The 20,701-nt window shown below is 44.8% G+C and overlaps 1 protein-coding gene across 2 annotated transcripts; it reads right to left on the bottom strand.

Annotated features, from left to right (window-relative positions):
• Positions 1 to 3,913: 3,913 nt before the first annotated feature.
• LOC306791841 (septin-7-like) lies at positions 3,914 to 20,483 on the bottom strand. Of its 2 annotated transcripts, XM_079288740.1 has the most exons (13): positions 20,387 to 20,483; positions 15,777 to 15,883; positions 10,865 to 10,965; positions 10,649 to 10,783; positions 10,270 to 10,387; positions 9,675 to 9,767; positions 9,423 to 9,519; positions 7,921 to 7,972; positions 7,648 to 7,773; positions 7,212 to 7,232; positions 5,945 to 6,080; positions 5,700 to 5,845; positions 3,914 to 4,925 (listed from the first exon to the last, which is right to left on the bottom strand). In XM_079288740.1, the coding sequence occupies exons 1-13, from the start codon at positions 20,394 to 20,396 to the stop codon at positions 4,889 to 4,891; spliced, it is 1,179 nt and encodes a 392-aa protein (XP_079144866.1). In that variant the 5' UTR covers positions 20,397 to 20,483; the 3' UTR covers positions 3,914 to 4,888. The 2 variants fall into 2 exon arrangements, with proteins under 2 accessions (XP_079144866.1, XP_079144867.1); XM_079288741.1 differs by lacking the exon at positions 7,212 to 7,232.
• Between the last annotated feature and the right edge of the window lie 218 nt (positions 20,484 to 20,701).

The raw sequence follows: 20,701 nt of genomic DNA, 5'->3' as shown, positions 1-20,701 counted from the left end.
TATGGTGTGTGATAGCTATATCGAACATTTTCTGGGATTAGTTAGATTAATAGAAGGTGACTGTCATGCAGCATGTGGTCAAAGCATTCAGTGGCCTCCATCAATGGAAGGATGTAATTATCGCTGTGGCTCCTTCTGCTCTGATCCTGCCCGATTGAATTAGCATAGCATTATACTTTCCGATAGATGGCATGGCTTTTGTTCCAGTCTTTATAAACAGATGATGTGATTATCCATTGATTTTATACTTTCCCTCTTCTGCAAGGGGGGGTTGAAAAACTCGTAATTCATAGACGGAATGATTATTTCTTTCCTTTTGCATTTGATGCTAATGTATGCCACGCAAGCAAATTTCAAGGAGGGATTTAGAGACCGCCGCAAGTTCATGGGTTGGGTTCAAATGGTTCCTTAGAGGGTGTTTTAGGCCCAGAGAGAAGATTGAAAGAGTTCCGTGGGTTCTGGAAACGCTTCCACACGTTCCTGAACAGGTTCAAGGGGTCTCTGAGATCACAGGGATTCTTGATGGAGCTCCATGGGGTTCTTTGGCCTCTCGAGGGGATCACACCATGCGAGAGGGGTTTTGGGAGGGAATTGAAAATGAGTTCTATAGGAATTATTCCTGAGGTGGTTCCAGGGGTCTTGTGAATATCAAAGGGTAACAGGGGATTACCCGAAGGAGCGCCAGAGGTTCTTGAGTGGTTCTACAAGTTCTTGAGGGCTTTAGGCGTTCTTGAGAGTATTCAATGGCTCTAGATGGGATTCCAGATGTTCTGAAAGGGTTCCATGGATTCCTTGATGGAGTTCAAGGAGATCTTAAATGAGGCTCAACTCCAGAGGTTATTTAGTGTTTCCACAAGCTCTTGAGGGGTTCCAAAGTAACTGGGAGGTCCTTTGGTTGTTCACAGTGACATACGAGTTTCTTGAGAGTAATTAAAGGGGTTGTGGGTGTCACAAAGGTTCTTATGAGGCTTACATGAGTTCTTGAAAAGTTTTCTAACAGACTGCAGGGGTTCCAGGGATCCTTGAGGAGCCTCCTGGGGTTCTAAGTGGTATGGCACTGGGGTCGTAAACGTGTCCTAAGGGCTCCGAGGAACTTGGTAGGTTCTTGATACGCTCATGTGGGTTCTTGAGAGTTTCCAAGAAGTCCAAACCAAAATGAGGAGTACCGGTAGCTTAATTTGATAAACCTGAAGGATCATTATTTTGATCATAGGTTTCACGGTGAGCACTTTTGCTTCGCCACAGACAGTTATGTAAGGAAATTATATCAAACAAATGCAAAATTCTGTCACATGGCTCTGTTTACTTTGTCAAATGGGTGTAATGTGCATTTAGTGACCAGTGACATGGATCTCTGACAGAAAGCGTGGCGCCGTTTGCCAGGATCCTCTGGTTGTGAAAGGATAAGCTGCTGTTCACATCACAGCAATATTTTCAGCCCCATTGCATAAAACACTGGACAAAGCAACCTCTGCTTGACCCCAGCTCTTAAGCAACATGGATAAAGCAGAAGATTTTAAGCACAGCTACAATAAAACAGAATAAGAAAGAAATAAGTGAATGGTAAATAGACTGCGTTATAAAGCCATTTTCTACCTAATGATGTAATATCCATGAATGCAGCAGGACTAACATGTTTTAAAGGAGAGATTAAATGTTCCATTATATTCTATATGTTGATGAGAGGCTTTACCTCTCAATACAAGTACAATCATTTTATTGTTACATGAAAATAGTCAACTATTGTTTTCATAGAAGTATAACAGGTGTAAATGCTGTAAAACAAAAAGTATTGACATTGTTTTATGAATTGTATTCTCCTGTTCCCTTGCTCATTAAATAAAATGCTTTCTCTGGAGTGGATTAAAGAAACATATCGTGGGTGTTGTCGGTCTCAGTGGAACAGTCTCTGCAGTCTTCTTCTGCTCAGAGCTGCAGCTAACCCAGAAACACTGCAGTTTTCAGTGAACCAGGTCAATGTCAGAACAGCAATTAACCAAACACAGACCGACTCCGATCCACCCGATGAAGGGGGAGAATTTGGCAGCAAGTGCTTTTTTTTGGGGGGGGGGGGAGGGGGGCCTTTAGGCAGAATTAGATAGGAGACCAGTTCTTGTCGTGTCGTGTGGGCTGACACATGAGGTTTTAGTGAGCACCTCTGTAACTGGCTGAGAGGGTCTTCACCTCGGAGACCCGAGGGGACAGCCGGCCAATCAGGGAGCCGAGGGGCTGACGCAGGCATGGAAGGTCGTGGCGTGATGCTGCAGTACAGCACCGTGTGCGTGCGTGAGTGTGTGTTTTACTCCCATCTGGGAGACCAAAGGGTCCAGCTTTTGTTTGAGTAAGCCGGAGGCAAAGTCAATTTAAGGTGACATCAATAAATGAAGCAAACACTGATTTTCATTTTTAAATAAAACTCCACATTCAATACGGATATGATGCAGATTGATTGATGACTGTACTGTTGAACTAATCCAGATATTGACTTTCTGCAGGGAGACCTCACTAAACAGCTTCTGTTTGCGTAAACTGTGGACAGGAAGTAGACCTGGACCCAAGCTGCTTCCTAGAAACAGTTCCTGTGAAATAGGTTTGAGCAGGGACCTTTATATACTGGGGGGGGGGGGGGGGGGGGGGTGGACCTAATAACTTTATTAATTTGTCAAGAATGTAGAGATACTGATGATAAGCAATATCAATCACTTTTTAATGGTGTTTTTGTTTGGTGACATTGAAGATATTATGCATTTATATCGAGGCAATGCACCCTGGTACATGTAGGCACTGAGGTCCACCTCAATATCTCTCGAGTCCTCCATTGCAAGAGAGTAGAATACTGGAATAGGCCTACGCTCGTACAAACCGTACTCAAACAAGCCATTCAAATATCCAGATAAAACAAGCTTACTTTGCACTAAAAACTTCAGTGTCATCAATGCCAACTTGGCAGCCACCCCCCCCCTCCTCGGTGACTCTCAGACTGAGGTGCACTGTGTTCCTGATAAAGCCTAATCTGACTCGTTTCCGCCGAATGCCATAAGTAGGTGAGAGGCTATGACAACACAAGCCGAGGGTGAATCCTTCACCGAGCGCAACAGGGTTTTAAGTACATTGAGAGAGAAAGACAGCTGGTTTGTGGTTAAAGTTCACACTGATAAAGCTGATCAAAGGCTCGGGAAGTCCCGAGCAGGAGGCAGGTCAGTAGGCTTGTGCTGCCACCTGCTGGACAGTGTTGGGATGCGTTCGTTAACATTGGGCAGAGTTTGATACAATATTCATTGTGTCCACCAACTCGTATAAATGAGTCATTTACTTTGAGAAGACGAGTTGTTTTCAATCACTGCTGGGAAAGGAAGGACCAACTTTCCTTGACGTCATCACTGACAAGAGTTTGTGTGTTTGGTTTTCCAACTGCACTCTGTGTGTTGCGATAGCCCATTTATCTGACATATGATTGAATGTTTGATATTGGGCATGTAATTGTATAGCTGTCTGGCAAGGTTATGATTCGGGCTGTTTTTTTAATGAATTGGACCGGATCTGATCAGGTAAAACTGCTGCTGGACTTCATTAAAAGATGCCAAATTCAATATTCAGAGCATTACATAGAGCAGCAAACAACTATTCGCTATGTGAAGATATAGAAGAGCAATGTCTACCTGTCCTGACCTCAGCCACATCCAACACCTTTGGGATGAACTGGAACGCTGACTGGGAGCCAGACGTCAGTGGTGGACCTCACTATTGGCTGAATGGGGGCAAATCTCTGCAGCCAGGTAACCTGAAACCAGAGGAGTGAGGGCTGTACGTTCTAGCAGCACATGAATACCCACTGGTTAACAACAACACATGGGTGGAATGTTTGGGTATCCATGTACCTGTAATGTATATATCTTCAGTCAAATTCTTCTGATATTTTTCCCCCATCACAATTTTATTATGCAACTTTTTTACAATAAAAACAAGACATTACAAAATACAGATGCAGTACACAAACGGTGCCAAATGTGCACAAGCTTTCCACATCCCGCAGTAAAAAAAAAAAAATAGAATCTGCACAAGAAGTTCAAATAAATTCACGTTAAAGCACTTCGAGAGCAGTTTCTAGACGTTGTTACACTCAGCATGAGTGAAGTCAGGAATACATGTTTGGTTTCCAAAAAGCGAGGCTGGAAAACACCGGAAACAAAACGAACACAAGTTCGATGCCAGGCGGATACAAAATGAAAAAAACAAAACTAAAAAACTAAAATGAGCAAAAAGTAAGAACATGACACACATGGTTGACGTTGACCACTGACGTTCTTGGTTATACAATTTACATTACAGGAGATGGAAGAGCATACCACGTGGGAGGAAATGAAATACCTAAATATGTGAACCGAAAGATACATACACGTATAAAAAAAAAACAACAGTGCCTGAGGTGAGCCTCAGCCTGACGCCGTCTGCCAATGTGCAGGAAGTGAAAGGCCGACCTCTTCGTTTGGTTTTTGGCATTAAAAAGGATGCAGCACAGAGCATCATCAAACATTCCCAAAGTAGAAGAAAGAAAGGAGGAAAGGAAGACGTCGTCTTGTTTGTCATTAAGTAAGAACACCGGCTGTGTTTTCTGTGTGAATATATACGGGTTTTTGTGAGCAGCGACCCCAACAACAGGACTGCACACTGGTTCTATATAGAGATTATTACAGTTCTTTAAGGAGGAACATGAGGACGAGCAGAGAACGACTGTTGGAACTCATACTGCCCCCTGGCTTTCACACGAGTATTACACAGTAATATGGTCAAACAGCGGATGTAGTTGATCGACAGATGCTCTGACAATCAAGGCTGGCAGGTTGGCAAAACAAAAAATACGCTGTCGAATCAGGAAGGTCCAGAGTTGTTAAAATATCTTCTTCTTTTTGTTCTTTTCCAAGGTCCTGTGAAAACAAGAGGACAGAAGAGCAGTCAAGCAGCAGTCTACAACAACAATCTGCAACCTTCATCCACAAACACCGTGGGGATGTGTCGGTCAGTAATATGCATTTACTGCTTCCCAAATCTGACTCAGACACAATCACTGACGAACTGGACAAACAAGTCGCTGATACAGCATCTTTTAAATCCTCCCACAGCCTCTTCTAGAAAAGAAAAGAGGCTTTTGGAGGACTTACATTCTGGGTATTTGTTAGGTATTATGTTGGGACTCCGATTTAATATTATGTTGGAACTCCGATTTAATTGCTATTTGTTGAAGTGCTATGGTCGAGCGTTTTGCTGCATCGTCATAATTTCATCCCAAAGGGGTGCTGGTCACAATAGTACGAGTTTTTTTCTCACGTCCCGGCCCAAAACACCTCAGATGCTCCTTTAAAACAGCGACAACAGCAGTCAGTTAATTACACGAGTGAACGACGTGAGCAAAGAAGTATTTTTCCGTGTACATCAGGGACTGTTTGCAGGTGAATCACTGCTCCAGTATTCTGTTCATGCTGCATTATAAATCCTGTCCAGACTTTCCTGAAACAGATGAACTCCGACACAATGGATATTACAGAAAATACTATCGGACACAAAATATTATAGGAAACTTTTGTCTGACTTTTTTCAAGTTTGAGTGACGTATTCAGTCCACAGTTTTGTTCGGCCAATACGACCCTTCTTTTCGATACTTTTCAACCGTCATCGATCATGGTGTGTGGCGGTGTGTTTACCTGGAGACGTCTAGTTTGTGCTGCTCCAGAATCCTCTGCTGGGCCTCCCAGCTTCCCTTCTCCTCCTCGTGCTGCCGACGTCTCTCCTCCAGTTCCCTGTGCTGGGCCTCCAGGTTCTTTTTCATTTGCTCATGACGCCGCTGGAGCTGCAGGGACACGGACGTGCAGTCAAGAGGTTAACCGAGCATCAACAAAAAAAAGGGAAAACCGCACTGATAAACAGACTAAAATAATGATTTGTCTACCTCAGCCTCAGAGTCTCTGAGCTTCTGCAGCTTCTCCTTGACCTTCATCTCAAACACTTGTTCCATTTCTTGTTCCATCTTCTTCATCTTGGACACGTGGTCCCGTCGCTCCTCCTCCATCTGGGCTAGAGGACTCCTGGAGACACAAGCCAGTCGTCATACAGACAGCACACAGCGACAGGAGGACGGCCACACAGCTGGACATTATGCCCCCCCCCCTCCATCCCCACTTATTAAGGCCTGTCTGACTGCAGAGCGATGAGCAGGAGAAGAGGAGGGACCAGGGAGGGAGGAAAGGCCCGGCTCGCTTGCCTCGTTTGTTTACGTAAAACGTGTCAAATGTGTTAATGAACAATGTAAATAGGGGCGAGTGAAAGTATCTTTTTCAATCATTTACATGCAAAAAATACTTCTCTTTTGAGCATGCATCTCTACCACAGCCTTGTAAACCGCTGGCTAGTTTGTTTGTTTAAACAGGCAAGAGGTCGTGATTCGTGATCGGTCTGCATGTCTAAAGGACGCTCCTAAAACAGGAATAATATCGGCATACCCCATGTTTTGTTAGCATATAAATGTTTGAATGAATTTCCATAATCAGGATAATCGTGAATATCCTCAGAAGTGACATGAAAAAGCTGTCCTAAATATCACGTCGAGGAGTGAAAAATATAAACACAGGGATCATCACGTAAGAAAGAACAGACTCGCTCAACGTTGCTATTTTATTCATGCGGGGGAGGGGCTTACAATTTAGGATTACCTTATTTAAGATAGTTTGCTTTTCACGACACAAAAAAAAAGTTGTGGGATGAAATAAAAACATTGTTTCTTAAAATGTAAGGTGGAGTGATTCCAGGATGTTTTAAGCATATTTTGATGACTATCGTGATAATATCGTGGAGCGCAATTATTTTTGCCGGCATAATCGTGACATGAAATTTCGACATCGCCCCGTTCCTACCTTTGACTATAACTACCGGAAGATTAATTAGCCAGTGCTTGTATCGTGTTAAATTCTTCAACATTGGTTAGTGAGAAATGAGTGATGAAACTGCAAAGCAAGAAGACAAGCCAGATGACAGCGATTGGATATATCAGACGTTATGCAGAACTATTCTGTGATGTCTTCTTCTAATCGTTTCATTCAAGTAGACGTCAGCATTTCAAAGCGTTAAACGAAGCAGGAAATCAGGGGGAAAATTGATTCAGAGATAAAAGTGAAAATGCATTCTCTGGAGAGATTTTGAAGAAGTCAGGTAACACTTACATGCCGTCAGTTGTCTCAGGTCTAAAAACAAACAGATGCACAGACACTTAGCATGCTGCCATGAACCATGCATTAGCTTATTACTGACAGCTGCAGCCGGTGGATTAGGCAATCAGACGGTGCCTCAGTTAGTACAGTCAAATCAAACACAACGGACACTGGTGGCCAGTTAGTGGGGGGTGGGTTAGGGGGGGTGGGGTTAGGCCAGGAATGGGTTTAAAGGTTTTGCCTGCTTCGGTGACAGCTTGCCAACTTTAATCTGGAGGTCAGAGCTGTGGTTTCCTCCACGCTTACGCGGTGAATGAGCTGCTCAGAGCATCCCGATGGAACCAGCAGCCAAATCAGCAACATTATCCCAAGAGTTGACACGATTAAATGTGCTCCTCACGTGTAACCAAACAGCACAGTTGTGTGCAGACTGTGCGGATGGACTTACTTGGTGAGCTGTCCCTTGTTCTTATTGTTGTCCATTCCGTTGTATGTGACCGCTGCGAGTTTCCTGCTGCGGTAGTTCTCGTAGTGAACGTTGTTCGTCACGTCCTTCAGGTCCTGCATGTGGGTCCTGGAACACAACACGAGGGAGGTGAATAAGCACAAGTACATCTCACTGGAAGAAGCAACCAGATTTCTTTATTTGAAACTTTTAGAACAAGTGAGTCACTGGGCTCTGATTCTCAGCCTCGACTGTGCTGAAGATGTTTTTGCTCACCTGATGAGCATGTTCCGGAGGATTGTAAAATCACAGTGCTCTCCGTTTTCCACTGTAAGAAGAGATGGATGGAGCTGCGATTAGAACACGGGAAAAAAAGGTCCAAACGGGTCCACAAACACAGCAGTCAGACGATAATACGAACCAACTATTTTGGGGTAAACCCAAAACCCCATCAGGATTATATATTGATGCGTTCGGTTATATCTTTTACTCACAGATATCCTTTTTGTTTTTGTTTCCACGGCTAATTTGTCTCGAGACTTGATCAGGGTTTTCAAGGCCCTGCAGTGGCACCAACATAGATGTCTGTAGTACCAGAAACCACCAGCAGGCGGCATCACGCGCAGCTGTTTGTGATCCTTCCTACAGTAAAACTCACCACAGTCCTCTGGGGATTCTCTGGACTGCTGTGGTAGAGCGACTCGCATACCTTCTCAGGGTCCTTGCCCTCTCTCCCTCCCTCTCTCTCTCCCCCACCCTCTCAAAAACATTTTTGGTATTCCAAAACTCACTCCCCATGGATAGCATCACTGGCGGCAAACCAGTTTGATAGTAGCACTCCTACACGTCATCCACTAGGCTGTACTGTACTCGGTTCTTAAGCTGCTAATTCTTCACTACAGCTACAGTAACGTTCACGAACCGTGACGTTCCCGCTGTGGCTCATCACTTCAAACTGAATGTGTAGCGATGCTTCATACGTCTCACCACAGTGTGACAGCGACATCCTGTGTCAGGTCAAGCAGGGCTCTCACATCCTGTGCTGAAGAGAAACGTCTAGTTTCTCCACTGGTGGGAAGAATGTTTTCTTTTTCATAGAACGCACCGATGAAGATTCAGCAAGTGATAAGTTTGTTTGAACACAAGGAAGTGGCAAATAAATCCACTATTTTGGCTGCTAATCAGTCAGAAAATGAAATTGCAAAGAAAGTTTTCTTCTTTTATAGAAAGTATGCAGACAATGTAGTTGCTTTTATCTATGACCGTACATATAATACATGTACATTTACTCCTTTAAATATGAACAATTCTCTGCAATTGACTACCATGAAAAAAACATTGACATTATTTAAAAGAATTTTAAACAAAGTTCTTTTGTCCATTATTTATTCATATGTAAGCTTAAACAAATGCTTAATAGGCTAAATTTGTACATTATGTCATCAGCCATTTATATTGTTGGTGCAAAACTAAATGCTACACATAAAAACAAATGTATACGCTGCAAGATATTTTTAAAACGAGTTGGTCCAGCACTCCAGGGTGTGTGTGTGTGTGTTGAACACTGGAATGAGAGCAAAAAAGGAGCTCGTGGATTATGTTGCTGCTTTGCAATCCATCTCCACATGATGCCTGCTCAATAATCCAATACAGCAGTGGAAAAATGTGTGTTTTCATTTGTGTGTGTGTGTGTGTGTGTGTGTGTGTGTGTGTGTGAGAGAGAATCCACTTAGTTGATCAATTTACAGGCTGGGATCAGATGACCCTCGACCTCTCACCTTCAGCCACACCCCAGGGGTACTGCCTCCCGCGCACTCGCTTTCCGTTGACCTCGACGATGGTGTTACTGCCGACTACAGCCAAGGGTAAACGATCCTGCGAGAGAGGACGGAGACAACTGTTGCATAGCTCACGCACAATGGCTAAAAATACGCTTAAATGCACGGAGACAAATGAAAATACGCCGCATTGAAAACCCCACACACAGTTTTATCGAAAGTTTCATGGAGGGTGTCCTGAGAAGAACAGACCTTGATTCTCCGGACCATCTTCATCTCCTCCTCATCATCCGTCTCTGGGAACTCGTAGATTTTGATTTTGTGGTCCTGGATTTCTTTCATGATCTGCACGCAGCAGAGAGGACACAGGGAGAGGCAGGGTGAAATGGAAAAACAGTGACAGTATGTGAGACAAAAGGGTCCAGAAACATCAATAGTCACACTGGAGGCTGGTCAGCACACACACACACACACACACACACACACAGTACACACACACACACACACAAATGCTGCTGTGATATGTACACACACAGCGTCTGTGCATGAATGCAGTGTGCTGTAGAATGAAATACAACACGCGAGTCTTCAACATTGGTGGTAAAGTGTGACATGTACTTCCTGTATTCTGTTGATGGGGCTTGTGACGTACAACTAAATAAACAAGACTTGTTACGGAGTCAGAAACACAAAATGTCTACAGTGACAACAAACCTGGCATTAAATCTTTCTCCACGTTAACAGACAGACTACAATCAAACAATGACATTCGAGTCCTGAAAGACGCTCGACGAACGGAAACATATACGTCCAGTCAGAAGTGACACACACACACACACACACACACCCGCTTCTTGAACTGTTGACACTCCTCCGGGGTCATTGTGTCGGCTTTGGCGATGAGGGGAATGATGTTCACCTTTTCATGTAACCGTTTCATGAATTCAATATCGAGGGGCTTCAGTCTGAGGACAGAAAAGAGACAGTTGAATGGTTAGAGTGTCAGTGAAGGGCTCTGGTGTCAGAGCCTGAGTCTGCCAAACAGCGTTAGAGAAACGCTTCACGAGAAAACCTTTTATAGCTTTTAATAACCTGGTTCGTTTGTTTTGCAGAAGAGGAGACCTCTGCTGATAATCTGGTAAAAAACCTCCTGAACAATGAACACTTAAAGAACGGCTGAAGGACTCTGAAGATCACATGATCAGCAGGGTCCCTGGAGCACCTACCCGTGTCCAGACGGAGCGATGAAATACAGGCAGCACTGCACTCTGCTGTCCGGCATCAGCCGTCTGTTGACCCGGGACTCTGCGTTGAGGTAATCCTCAAACTTACTGTCGATGTAATCGATGACTGGCTGCCAGCTGAGGAACACACATCAATGTCAGGTACAGCGATGCAGTTAAAGTGACTTAAATTAGCCCACGACGGACGACTGAGCTCACCAGTTACTGTTGTCAACGGCGTCACCAAAGCCGGGGGTGTCAACGATGGTGAGCAGGAGCTGCACGCCTCCTTCCTTCACCAGAACCTTAGACTGCTCCACCTGCAGACCAAGAATTTATACACAAATCAGTCAAGATCTTTGCAAATAATAACACAAATACCGTCTTAAACAAGTGCAAACCAGACAGTCGAATACCTTTAATTTACCGGTTTACAATACTTCATTATTTACTGAGACCAGAACTAACTCTGTAGAGGAGCACTGGACAGAGGGAAGCTGTGAAGAAAGCTGCCTCCCAAGGGCTGGGTTCAGCCAAGGCAGAACTCGTGATCAGCAGATAAACTTTCATTTAAAATCAGCAGATCCGAACCAGACCAGGTCTCGTATCACAGACGCAGAACCGATGAGAACCACTCCGTGGGGCTGAGGCCAAGCAGAGCCCACGCAGCAGTGAGCAGACAAACATTGACATTACGACGCTCCCGAAAATACCTACGTCACCAAAGCATTACCTTTGATTTCAGTCCAACTCGGGACATAAGTTTCTCTTGAGCCGACGACTTGAGACACAAATTACGAGGGCTGTAAAGCGATGGCGTAGTCCAGTTGTGGAACACTTGCCACATTTGGGTTTAACGGAGCTGCTACCTTCCACTTAAGTAGCACCGCAGAAAGCCAGTGGTGCGCTCGATGACTGGGCCGTCGCTGCACCACATGTCGGTTACACAGCAAGGCCGGGTTCTCACAACGAAACTCCGGTTCTTCTTTCTCCGCCTCCATCCTCTCTCCGCCCGTTTAGAACTGGTTGGCTGCAGGTTTGCCGTCCTTATAGTCCGTTCCCACGGTTTTCCTTCTCAATCCGTCACACAGACTGTTGCAGCACATCTTTTACAGCAGACCCTTACCCCCGTGACCCCCACCCACCGGAATCTGTCACAGTCAGACCGTCTCTACACCGACCTCTGACCTCTTGAGCTGCTACTGGGAGGCTAGGCTGACCAGACAAGCGCTACTCAACCGACATTTTACCTTTTAAAGACCTTCTGAATAACATTTAATATGAAATATACATTCATTTCTTTACAAGCTAGGGTGAAAATGAAAGCTACTGCAAGTCACTGGATCGTTCTTGGTCTACGTGGCTCATTACGAAAAGAAGATTCTGTCAAGAAGAATTTGCAAATACTTTAATGACCACGTAGTCGTGAAAGAATGTCGTCACACGTGCATAGTGACCAACACCACTGTGGCTAAGGTGGTGCTATAAAACAAGTCAAAAGTGAAGGGCTGCTGAGTGGACAACACTGAAGAGTTCTGCAGTGTCTCTTCTATGACGTAACGGGATGAGTCATGGCTGTTAGCTAGACAGGCTGCCCACAGACCGTGAGCTCATGGGTAAAAAGGAACAACAACATGACATCACACGAGGACCGAAAGCAATGGGAAGACATGCATACTGTCACTACAGTGTTTGACTGCAGGCTTATTTACATCTAACTTAACACGCCAGCACAGTGGAAAAACCACACAACACATGATGAGGTCTGGGTGCACTTCTACCCAAACACAAGAACAGATCGACAGAGAGAAAAGGTGACATTTAACTACAAAGGGCATAAAAATACAACAAACAAACATAGCAAACTGGCACAGTATCACATCTTCATCACAGACAAATGGCCAACATCACGTCACTGTAGTACAATAAGAGTGGGCAATATTAATATCAATATTAACCAAAGGTTCACTCAGAAGAGTTCAGATCTGAAAGCACCACCAGTTTGATTGGATGAATACAACCATTGGCTGACACCCCGCTCCCTCTGGTTGGTGTCTTTACTTCTGTAACAGTGAGGCTGAAACTACAATTCGTGGGAAACGCTGTTAAACTAGATGAAGTGAAACACAGTGTTTGCTGAAAGTAACAAGAGTCCTTTATATTAAAACATCTACTTCATCAGATTATCTTGTTATTGTAATCTATGAAGGAGCATTCTCTTTTATAAAAAAAACAAAACACAAGGCATGTCTGTGCGTCGGCAGGACAAGACTGAGCGCGGGACATAATGCAGTCTGCTGGCTAATCACCAAGTCCCTGTCCTGGTTCGCTCTCCAGCCTCATTGAGCCTTATTAACCAGGAACAGATTAGTCTGCCCGGGCCTGTCACCTGCAACACTGAACACTCGCTCTATCCGGCCGCCTGGTCCTCTTGCGCTCTTTTTTTTCTCTGTTCAATAATGAATTGGACTCCATTACATACACACACATCAGTCCCTCCGGGGTTCATTGCATTCTTTAGGCAGGACTTGGAAAATAAAGTGGCCACAGTTATTTGAAATGTAATTCGTTTTGTGGTTCCCAGAGAGAGCGAGCGCTCTATTCTACATATTTATCGCCTTGGTCCTTGCAAGAATAAACAACAAGCTTACATTTTCGCTGACTTCCTCTGGAAACCTTGACGAATCCCAAAGCATTCAGTTTGGGAGCCGACAGAAGCACACGGCGACTAAATCTCATTTAAACTTTTAAGAAGAACGGAGGCGGCGTAATAGGCAGGTAAACAAATTGGAAGCAGCAGCGAGCGAGAGCAGACAGAGCCCCGTCGTGTGTTGCCAGGGATTAGGAGATTTAGAGCAAAGCAGTAGATCACAAGGAACAGGTGAAGGGAAAGATCCTCACCATGCAGCTGATCTACCGTACACCAGCCCTAGCTCTACACTCAGAGAGAGAGAGAGAGAAGCCTGCCGGAGCCCCTTCACACCAACAGTATCAACTTTCACTCTTCAAAAAGGAAGCTCAAGTAAAGCTGCGCGGCTGTGATTGAGGATTCGGGGCATGAACCGCATGCCTCGCACATTCAGCGTCACTCCTGGTGGCAAGCCTGCAGCTTCAGTGTCTGGAGCTCGATTTGACATTAATTCAACCTGAAGTGAGCTCATGACAGCGGTAACATTTGGTGCTTTCTGGTCGGGGAAAAGTCCTCGCAGGGCAGGACTGGGTGTCGTTTGATATCACTAGTGCCAATGACGATACTTAAAGTTGGGAGAGATATCACAACAACATCTTTTAGAGTCGGGGATGTCAGGAGAACTGATACTTCGGCACCAAGTCGATAGCAACATTCTGAAACTGTGACGGTACTCGTTTCTTTTACAGTACCACAGGCTGGGGATCAGGACTCGAGTTTGTCGGCGTTGCGTCGTACCGAGACAATAGAAAATGTCCTGATAATACTACATTGACGTTAGCACAGTCCTGCTTGGCTAAATCAGTGGAGCCCAAAGTGGGGTCTGGGGACTCCCAGGGGTCCTTGAGGGGGTTTCAGGGGTCCGTGGTCGAATTTGTGGCAGTTTACGGGTCGTTGACGTGAAGAAGTTTGGGAACCAGTGGGCTGAAGAAGGTGGCTAACAGCTAAACCTACAAAGCGGAGGTTGCATTGAGATACATTACGATGCCTTCAAGACACTAAAGCAATGATCTGCTGTGTGTAAGTGTTCAATGTTTTAGGGATTTGTGAGGGGGCGTGTTCAAGCTACAACAGGGTGATGAATTGCTCTTTATAGCTTCAATAAAACTCCTGAAATATGGTTCCGAAGCTCAAGTATTCCTCTATAACATTGAATACTCAGACGTGATTAGTTAATGGACTGCACTTATGCAGCGATTTTCTACCTTAAAGGAGAGAGCACTTTACAATTCAGCCATTCCCACGCTCACAGCGCTGCAAGACCCAAATGTCTGGTTAAGGACACTTCAAAATGTGGACAGGAGGAGCCGCCGGGGAATCAAACCTTCAACCCTGTGATTAGTGGACGCCGAGCTCCACAGTGGATTGGCAACATCAGCAAACAACCTCATAACTGTTATTAAATATTGCTAAATCCTGATTGATGCACAGAATATCACAACTGGTTTCCATCTGAGCCGTGTCGGCTTCAAAACACAGAGAACCTGTCATCACAAACAGTGAAACAGTTCAGACTGTGGCAGACAACGCCATGTTTACGTAGCACTGCATCTCCTACAGGAAGAAGCTAAATGAGAAATGAGGTTTTTATGTGAGCAATGAATCAAATGACCACATGTAACATGAAACGAAAGAAGCCGTTTTCAGAGAAAAAGCTCAGATAAACCTGCTCAACACAGACTGCAGGCAAAGTGACTAGCTGGTGAAAATAGTGGAGCATTTAGCAGCTAAAGAGTCATCTTATTTTAGTTGGTGGAGACCAAAACAGAGCTAAAAGAGAGTGAATATTGCACGTATATTCATCAGATGTCCTGAAACAACTATAGAAAACACATCTCCGTCGACATGAAGCGCTCACATCAGTGTTTACAAACCTCGTGGAGCAGAGAGAAGTAAATATATTGTGATTAGAGACGTTGGAGTCCAATCAAGGACAGCCACTGGCCATCTACGCTATACTCTATGCTTTAACCCGAACCCATGCACTGCAACTCCCGACTGTTTACACATCGTGTGTAGCAGCTTTCTATACCGTTTCAGATCAAAGTGTAAAAACTCTCAGCAGTCTGACTGAAGCACAACCTCATTCTTACAACAGCAGCAGAGAGAATTCGACGTGATATCACGTCCTTGCATTCAAACAAACTCTCTGCTTGTTGAAGCAGATGAACCCGTTTCACTGACCAACGCGATCACGTGGGTGGCAAACAGCTGAAACATCAGCTCGCACAACAAGATCTCACTCAGAAACTATTCAGTGCCGAGAGACGCTGAAAGAGGTAAAGCTGGTGTCGGGTTGAAGGGAAGCGATCGTGTTTCAGTCAACAGACAAACATTTGGTGCTTTATGGGGTCGGGTTTCCATCAGTGGCTGAGTCAGTGAACAAAGAAGTGTACCAACTGTTAAAACTCACAGAGGAGAAAGGTGTGGACTGAAGATTACCTGTACGGTCTTTTTAATTCTATTTGAAGGACCCGGGTATTCAGTGGAGTACAGGTCTGTCAGAAAGAGTGAGTTGATCAGCGTCGACTTCCCCAGCCCAGATTCCCCTGAAAGACAAAGACAAAGACAGCGCCAGAGTGGGTGGGAGTGAACTCCACAGATGCATTTCACACTAGACTGGTTTTTTTTTGTTTTTTTAATCCCCTTTTTCATGCCAGACTGAGGCACAACATGACACAATCTCCAGATGTATATCAACTCCATTCCTCATGCAGTCTTTCACGGTTAAACATTCTTTACATGTTTCACATTCAGGACAGGAAATGGCTCCCTTTAACCCCCTCTTTTTCTTCCTCTCTTTTTTAAACAGGCATTCGTTAACGCGAGGCGAAGGAAGGGACAGACAGGGTGGAAGTTCTGTCCTCCCAAATTCTTTTCCCGTCTGCATTTCAGGAATCTAATCAGAGAATCATGGGAAGGGAGGCGAGGGGAAGGACGATTTCAAACCCCCACAGTCACCATGAATGTGCACTCCAACAAAGGAGGAGAAACAGAAATCGAAAGCACAGATTCCATTCCACTCAAAGAAGCAAACAGACAACAGACATCTTTTTCCACTTTATTACTCCATGAAAAATGAGTTTCAAATGCTTAATGGCGGCTTAATCTTCTCATGCAGGTCCGATCTTTAACGCTAACATAGACTTTGATCATTAGAGCTGCAGCTTAAAAGACCTTTAACATATAAGCATCCATCATCTACGTATAAGCTACAATAACATTTTGCCCAAAAGCTCTATTTGAAACAAATAATCGGTCCACACAGGAGCAAAGATTTGAATAATCGAACGACAAAAGACATAAATCTGGATTAATTCTGATAATCTCTCAAACACTTGAGTCCTTTCTGAAGTGAACATGTCAAATGTGATGTTTGCTGCTTTTCCCTGTTTCCCAGCACTGTAAATCAAATATCTTGGGGTTGAAGACAGTTGGTCGTACCAAACGAGCCATTTGATGAAGTCAATTTAAAACTTAAAACATTTTTTGGAGCCGTTATGAATCACAAAATGTCCGCAAGAGCCTGGAGGGAACTGACTGTAATCCAATACCATCAGCAGTGTGGCTGTTGAGATTGGGGTGAGCGGAGGGTAACAAGGAGCTGCTGAACAAAAGCTTCAGTGTGCAAAGAGGAGGCGGTCGTACGCACTGCAGCCGAAGAGCTGCTCCTGACCTTTAAGAGTGGCCGGGGAACAACACGGGCCACCGTTGCCAACAAGTCAACGCTTCATGAAGAGGGAGGAGGACGGCGAGATGAAGAAAGAAGTCAGAACAAAAGGATCCTTCACGAGACACACTCTCAGAGTGATAAATATTTCCCCAAGAGGGCAGAGACACATTTATCTTGCAATCTCAACAGAAATGTTTCAAGATGGTCCAGCGCTGAAACATGCGGGGAATCGGCGTAAACATTTCTTTGAGGCAGAAAGGGAATGTTATGGGCTGAAGGCTGATGGGTACCAGGAGGGGAGAGACTGTGGTTTTTGTGCACAACTGTGGGTGAAATACATGCGATAAAAATGTCAGCTTGAATTAGAGAAGCTACGAGCTGACGAGAACAGCAGGACGGAGGAGACGCGGTGAGATCCGGGGGGGTTCGAGTCTCGGCCCAGCGTGTGGAGAGGGAAGAGGAGGAGCTCCGGTGACAAAGAGAACCAGACTCATCAGACTCAGAGCTATGGTGGTGGTGGTGGTGGTGGTGGGTTTAGTGGAGGTGCTGGTCATGGTCGGTCAGAGCTGTGGCTGCTTGTTTTGATGGGACCGGGGTCATGAATCCGTCACAAAAACTGAAGCATTACACAGAAATGTGATCGTATCATAATTGGCTTCGACCGACTGAAAAATATTCGCCAGCCCTGCTGCTCTGTGAGTCGGACTGAACCATCAGATGAAGTTTTACCCCTTTCACCTCAGTTTAACGCTGGTTTATAATAATCACCGGCCCCAGTGAGTGAACTGTAAAATGTCATATAAAAGCAAAAAGGCAGTTGTCTGCATGCGATTTATGGGCGCAAATCACGTTTAATTTGAGAGATTAAACATTGTAGTGTGTTAAAATATAATTTACTCATATTGCAGGTTTGCAGAACTAAAGACAATAAAGTTATGCTGTATAACGAGTTTGATTAGAAGGGCTGTTGCAGAACAATGTCGAAGTCAAATCTTTTTCTCCAGCTTGGACCGATAATTCAAATATTTAGGGGGAAGGGAGGGTCGGCTGTTTCCGTTTTTACTTTCGTGCTTTTTCTGGCATTTATAACGTGATCTTCAAAAGTGATTTCCTGGACAGAACAGAAAAATGTGCTTCCAAATCATAATTCAGTAATAAAACCGTAGCGAGCTGTGCAGCGCCTCACTTTCAGCAGCAGAGGAAGCGGTGTTTTTTTTATTTTATGTTTTGGTTAGATGCCTTAAATAAGGTCTGCGGTTAACAAGCTGTAGAGATGTTAACAGAGAGATTTACTTTAAGATCTCAAACATGTATCGGACTACAGCAGGTCATCACGCTGACTCGTCCGCCTTCACAGCCCGGATGTTTGTACCCACTTTTTGGTGAGGATATGAACGTATATTAATTTTCTGCAGATAGCATGAGGCCACAACAAAGGAAAGTTAAAATAGCGAATGTTAATTGATTGATCTTTTATTATATGCCCAGGGTGTACTGCTTTCTTTTGCAGCGTGTAACGTTGATGAAGGTTTTCCTTGCCATTACATGGCGTCATTAAAATCCGCCACACCAGCATTTTGCACGAGGATAAATAAAGACAGCCACTTGCCGTCGCTACAGCCGGGCATCCCGACTGCAGCGCCAGAGGAAGACCGCGCTCACTGAGCCAGCCCGCCAAGCCGAGGCCCGCTCAGCAGCCAGCACACTTCCTTTAAAGGAAATTTCCAGCAGCTGTGTAAACGGTGGGGGTTTATTCAAATGCCACTGCATACAAGAGGCTGGTGCAAAAGGGGGGGGGGGGGGGGGGGGGGAGCAGGATACGTTCGACTAGCGAGAGTGAGGTTAATTCATTCGATAGGGCTTCCAAGACACCGGGCGAATTAATGAGCAGGTAAAATGAAAAGTGCTCCGTTTGGTCTGTGAAAGGGAAATTCTGTACGCTCAACATTATCCCTTGAAAGCAGTCATCTTCTCTCCACCGCTCTGTGTTTATGAACGGGACTTTCCCGTCAAAAAAAGGGGGGGGGGGGGGGGGCAGAAGACAGTAAAAGTTTAACAAGTCCAGAGCACGGCAAAAAGTGCTGCACATACATCAATTTCCTTCTGCTTGTGTCAGATTCTGTCTCCTTCTCCTGAAAGCCCCCTCTTCTTGTTTATGCGACAGCATTCTTTCCAAAAAAAAAAAAAAAAAAAGTGGGAGACAACAGAGCTCATTTAACTCTCTGTCACCGAGGACCAAACACCACGAGCTCCGGCTGCAGCGAACAAGGTCAGCTCCTGCAAACGTGCAAAATCACTGCCAAATATTGACTTTCCACCAGCAAATGGCTCTGGCCCACTTTCACGTGTCACATGTAACACAACTCTATTCTTAACAATGAGACGATGGCCATTTAAAAACACACAGAGGACTTTAAACATTAAGTGTTACAGATTCCCTTGGTCAGACCCGTTACCGTGTAGTTCTTTGTGTGAGGGGTGGTCACTGGGTGTGTAAGTGGTACACGCCCATAATAAAGACATTATAAAAAACTCATTCATTCCTGTTGCGTTCATACTTTCCTGAGGGTGTGGGCAGCCTGGTTTCCACCCCATTCATGTATTAAATGTCCTTTTTGATGCTGTAATGTCGAATAAAGTAAGCACCAAAACAAAATGAAAACAAGTAGCCCGTTTGCAACATAAATACTCTTTCTACACAACTGTCTCTCTCTGAATTATAGGTCTAGAAATTCCATCATATCTCATAAACTCCATCACCGGCGGGTCCCCCGTCAGCAAATGTGTTTCATAACACGACAACCCCCCCAAAAAAATAAGGAAACGCACACACTATCCGACGCCTCATCTACTCCAGCATGACAGGCACTTGACTTCGCCAATTACACCGCTATTCTAAATTATACGCTGCAAATAACAGACTCTTTCTTGAGAATGCACAGCAGGGGGGGAGACTCCATGAAACCCAGGGGACAGGATGTGACATCATGCAGGCATTCAGAGAGAGTTCCTGCTCAGGTTACCTCTGGTTAACACACAGCAGAGCGAGAGAGCGAGAGCGGAGGAAAGGTTCTACGGGTGCATCTGCCTTTAAATCAGCTGCTCGGGCTTTGGCTGCATGAATGGAATGACAGGAAACGTCCTCCCGGCACACAATCCCCACAAAAAAACACGAGCCAAACACACACATGCAGCAGTGATATTGGGCTGCTCGTACTGAATGGCAAACATTTGTTTTAAATATGTTTCCCTTGACTCTTGTTTTACGTGCGACGCATCCTCCTCAAATAAACCCAGCTGCTATCGCTTTCAGCTGTGGCGTTTCTCTGAGAAACAAAACAAAAAAAAGGTGCAACAAGAGTACGAGCGGACGACTTACCGACAACCATGAGCGTGAACTCGAAACCTCTCTTCACAGACTTTCTGTACACTTGGTTTGGGAGATTTGCAAAGCCCACGTAGCCCTCCAGGCTCTTCTGTTGCTGTGGACCAAAAAAACAAAACATAGCTGATCATTTACTCCAATGGTCACAAGATCATACCGGTAAAGTGAGCACGGATCGAGAACTTACAGCTGGAGACGGGCAGACAGGTTGGTGAGAAGACAAACGCGATGAGGGAAGGAAGTCAAAGGCAGGTCCACGAGGCAGGAACGGAAAAAATGACATAAAAATTAGTAGAAGTACACAGCAAT

This window comes from Melanostigma gelatinosum, assembly GCF_949748355.1.
Source record: "Melanostigma gelatinosum genome assembly, chromosome: 17".
Taxonomy (NCBI): Eukaryota; Metazoa; Chordata; class Actinopteri; order Perciformes; family Zoarcidae; genus Melanostigma; species Melanostigma gelatinosum.
This window is presented reverse-complemented; position numbering and strand designations above follow the sequence as displayed.

Excerpts from the sequence above, each read along its gene's own strand:
- LOC306791841 (XM_079288740.1), bottom strand. Across the intron at positions 10,388-10,648 it reads ATCGCTCCGTCTGGACACGG|ACTGAAGCCCCTCGATATTG; the intron begins GTAGGTGCTCCA and ends TTCTGTCCTCAG. Across the intron at positions 6,081-7,211 it reads CCTGAGACAACTGACGGCAT|GAGTCCTCTAGCCCAGATGG; the intron begins GTAAGTGTTACC and ends TTGTGTCTCCAG.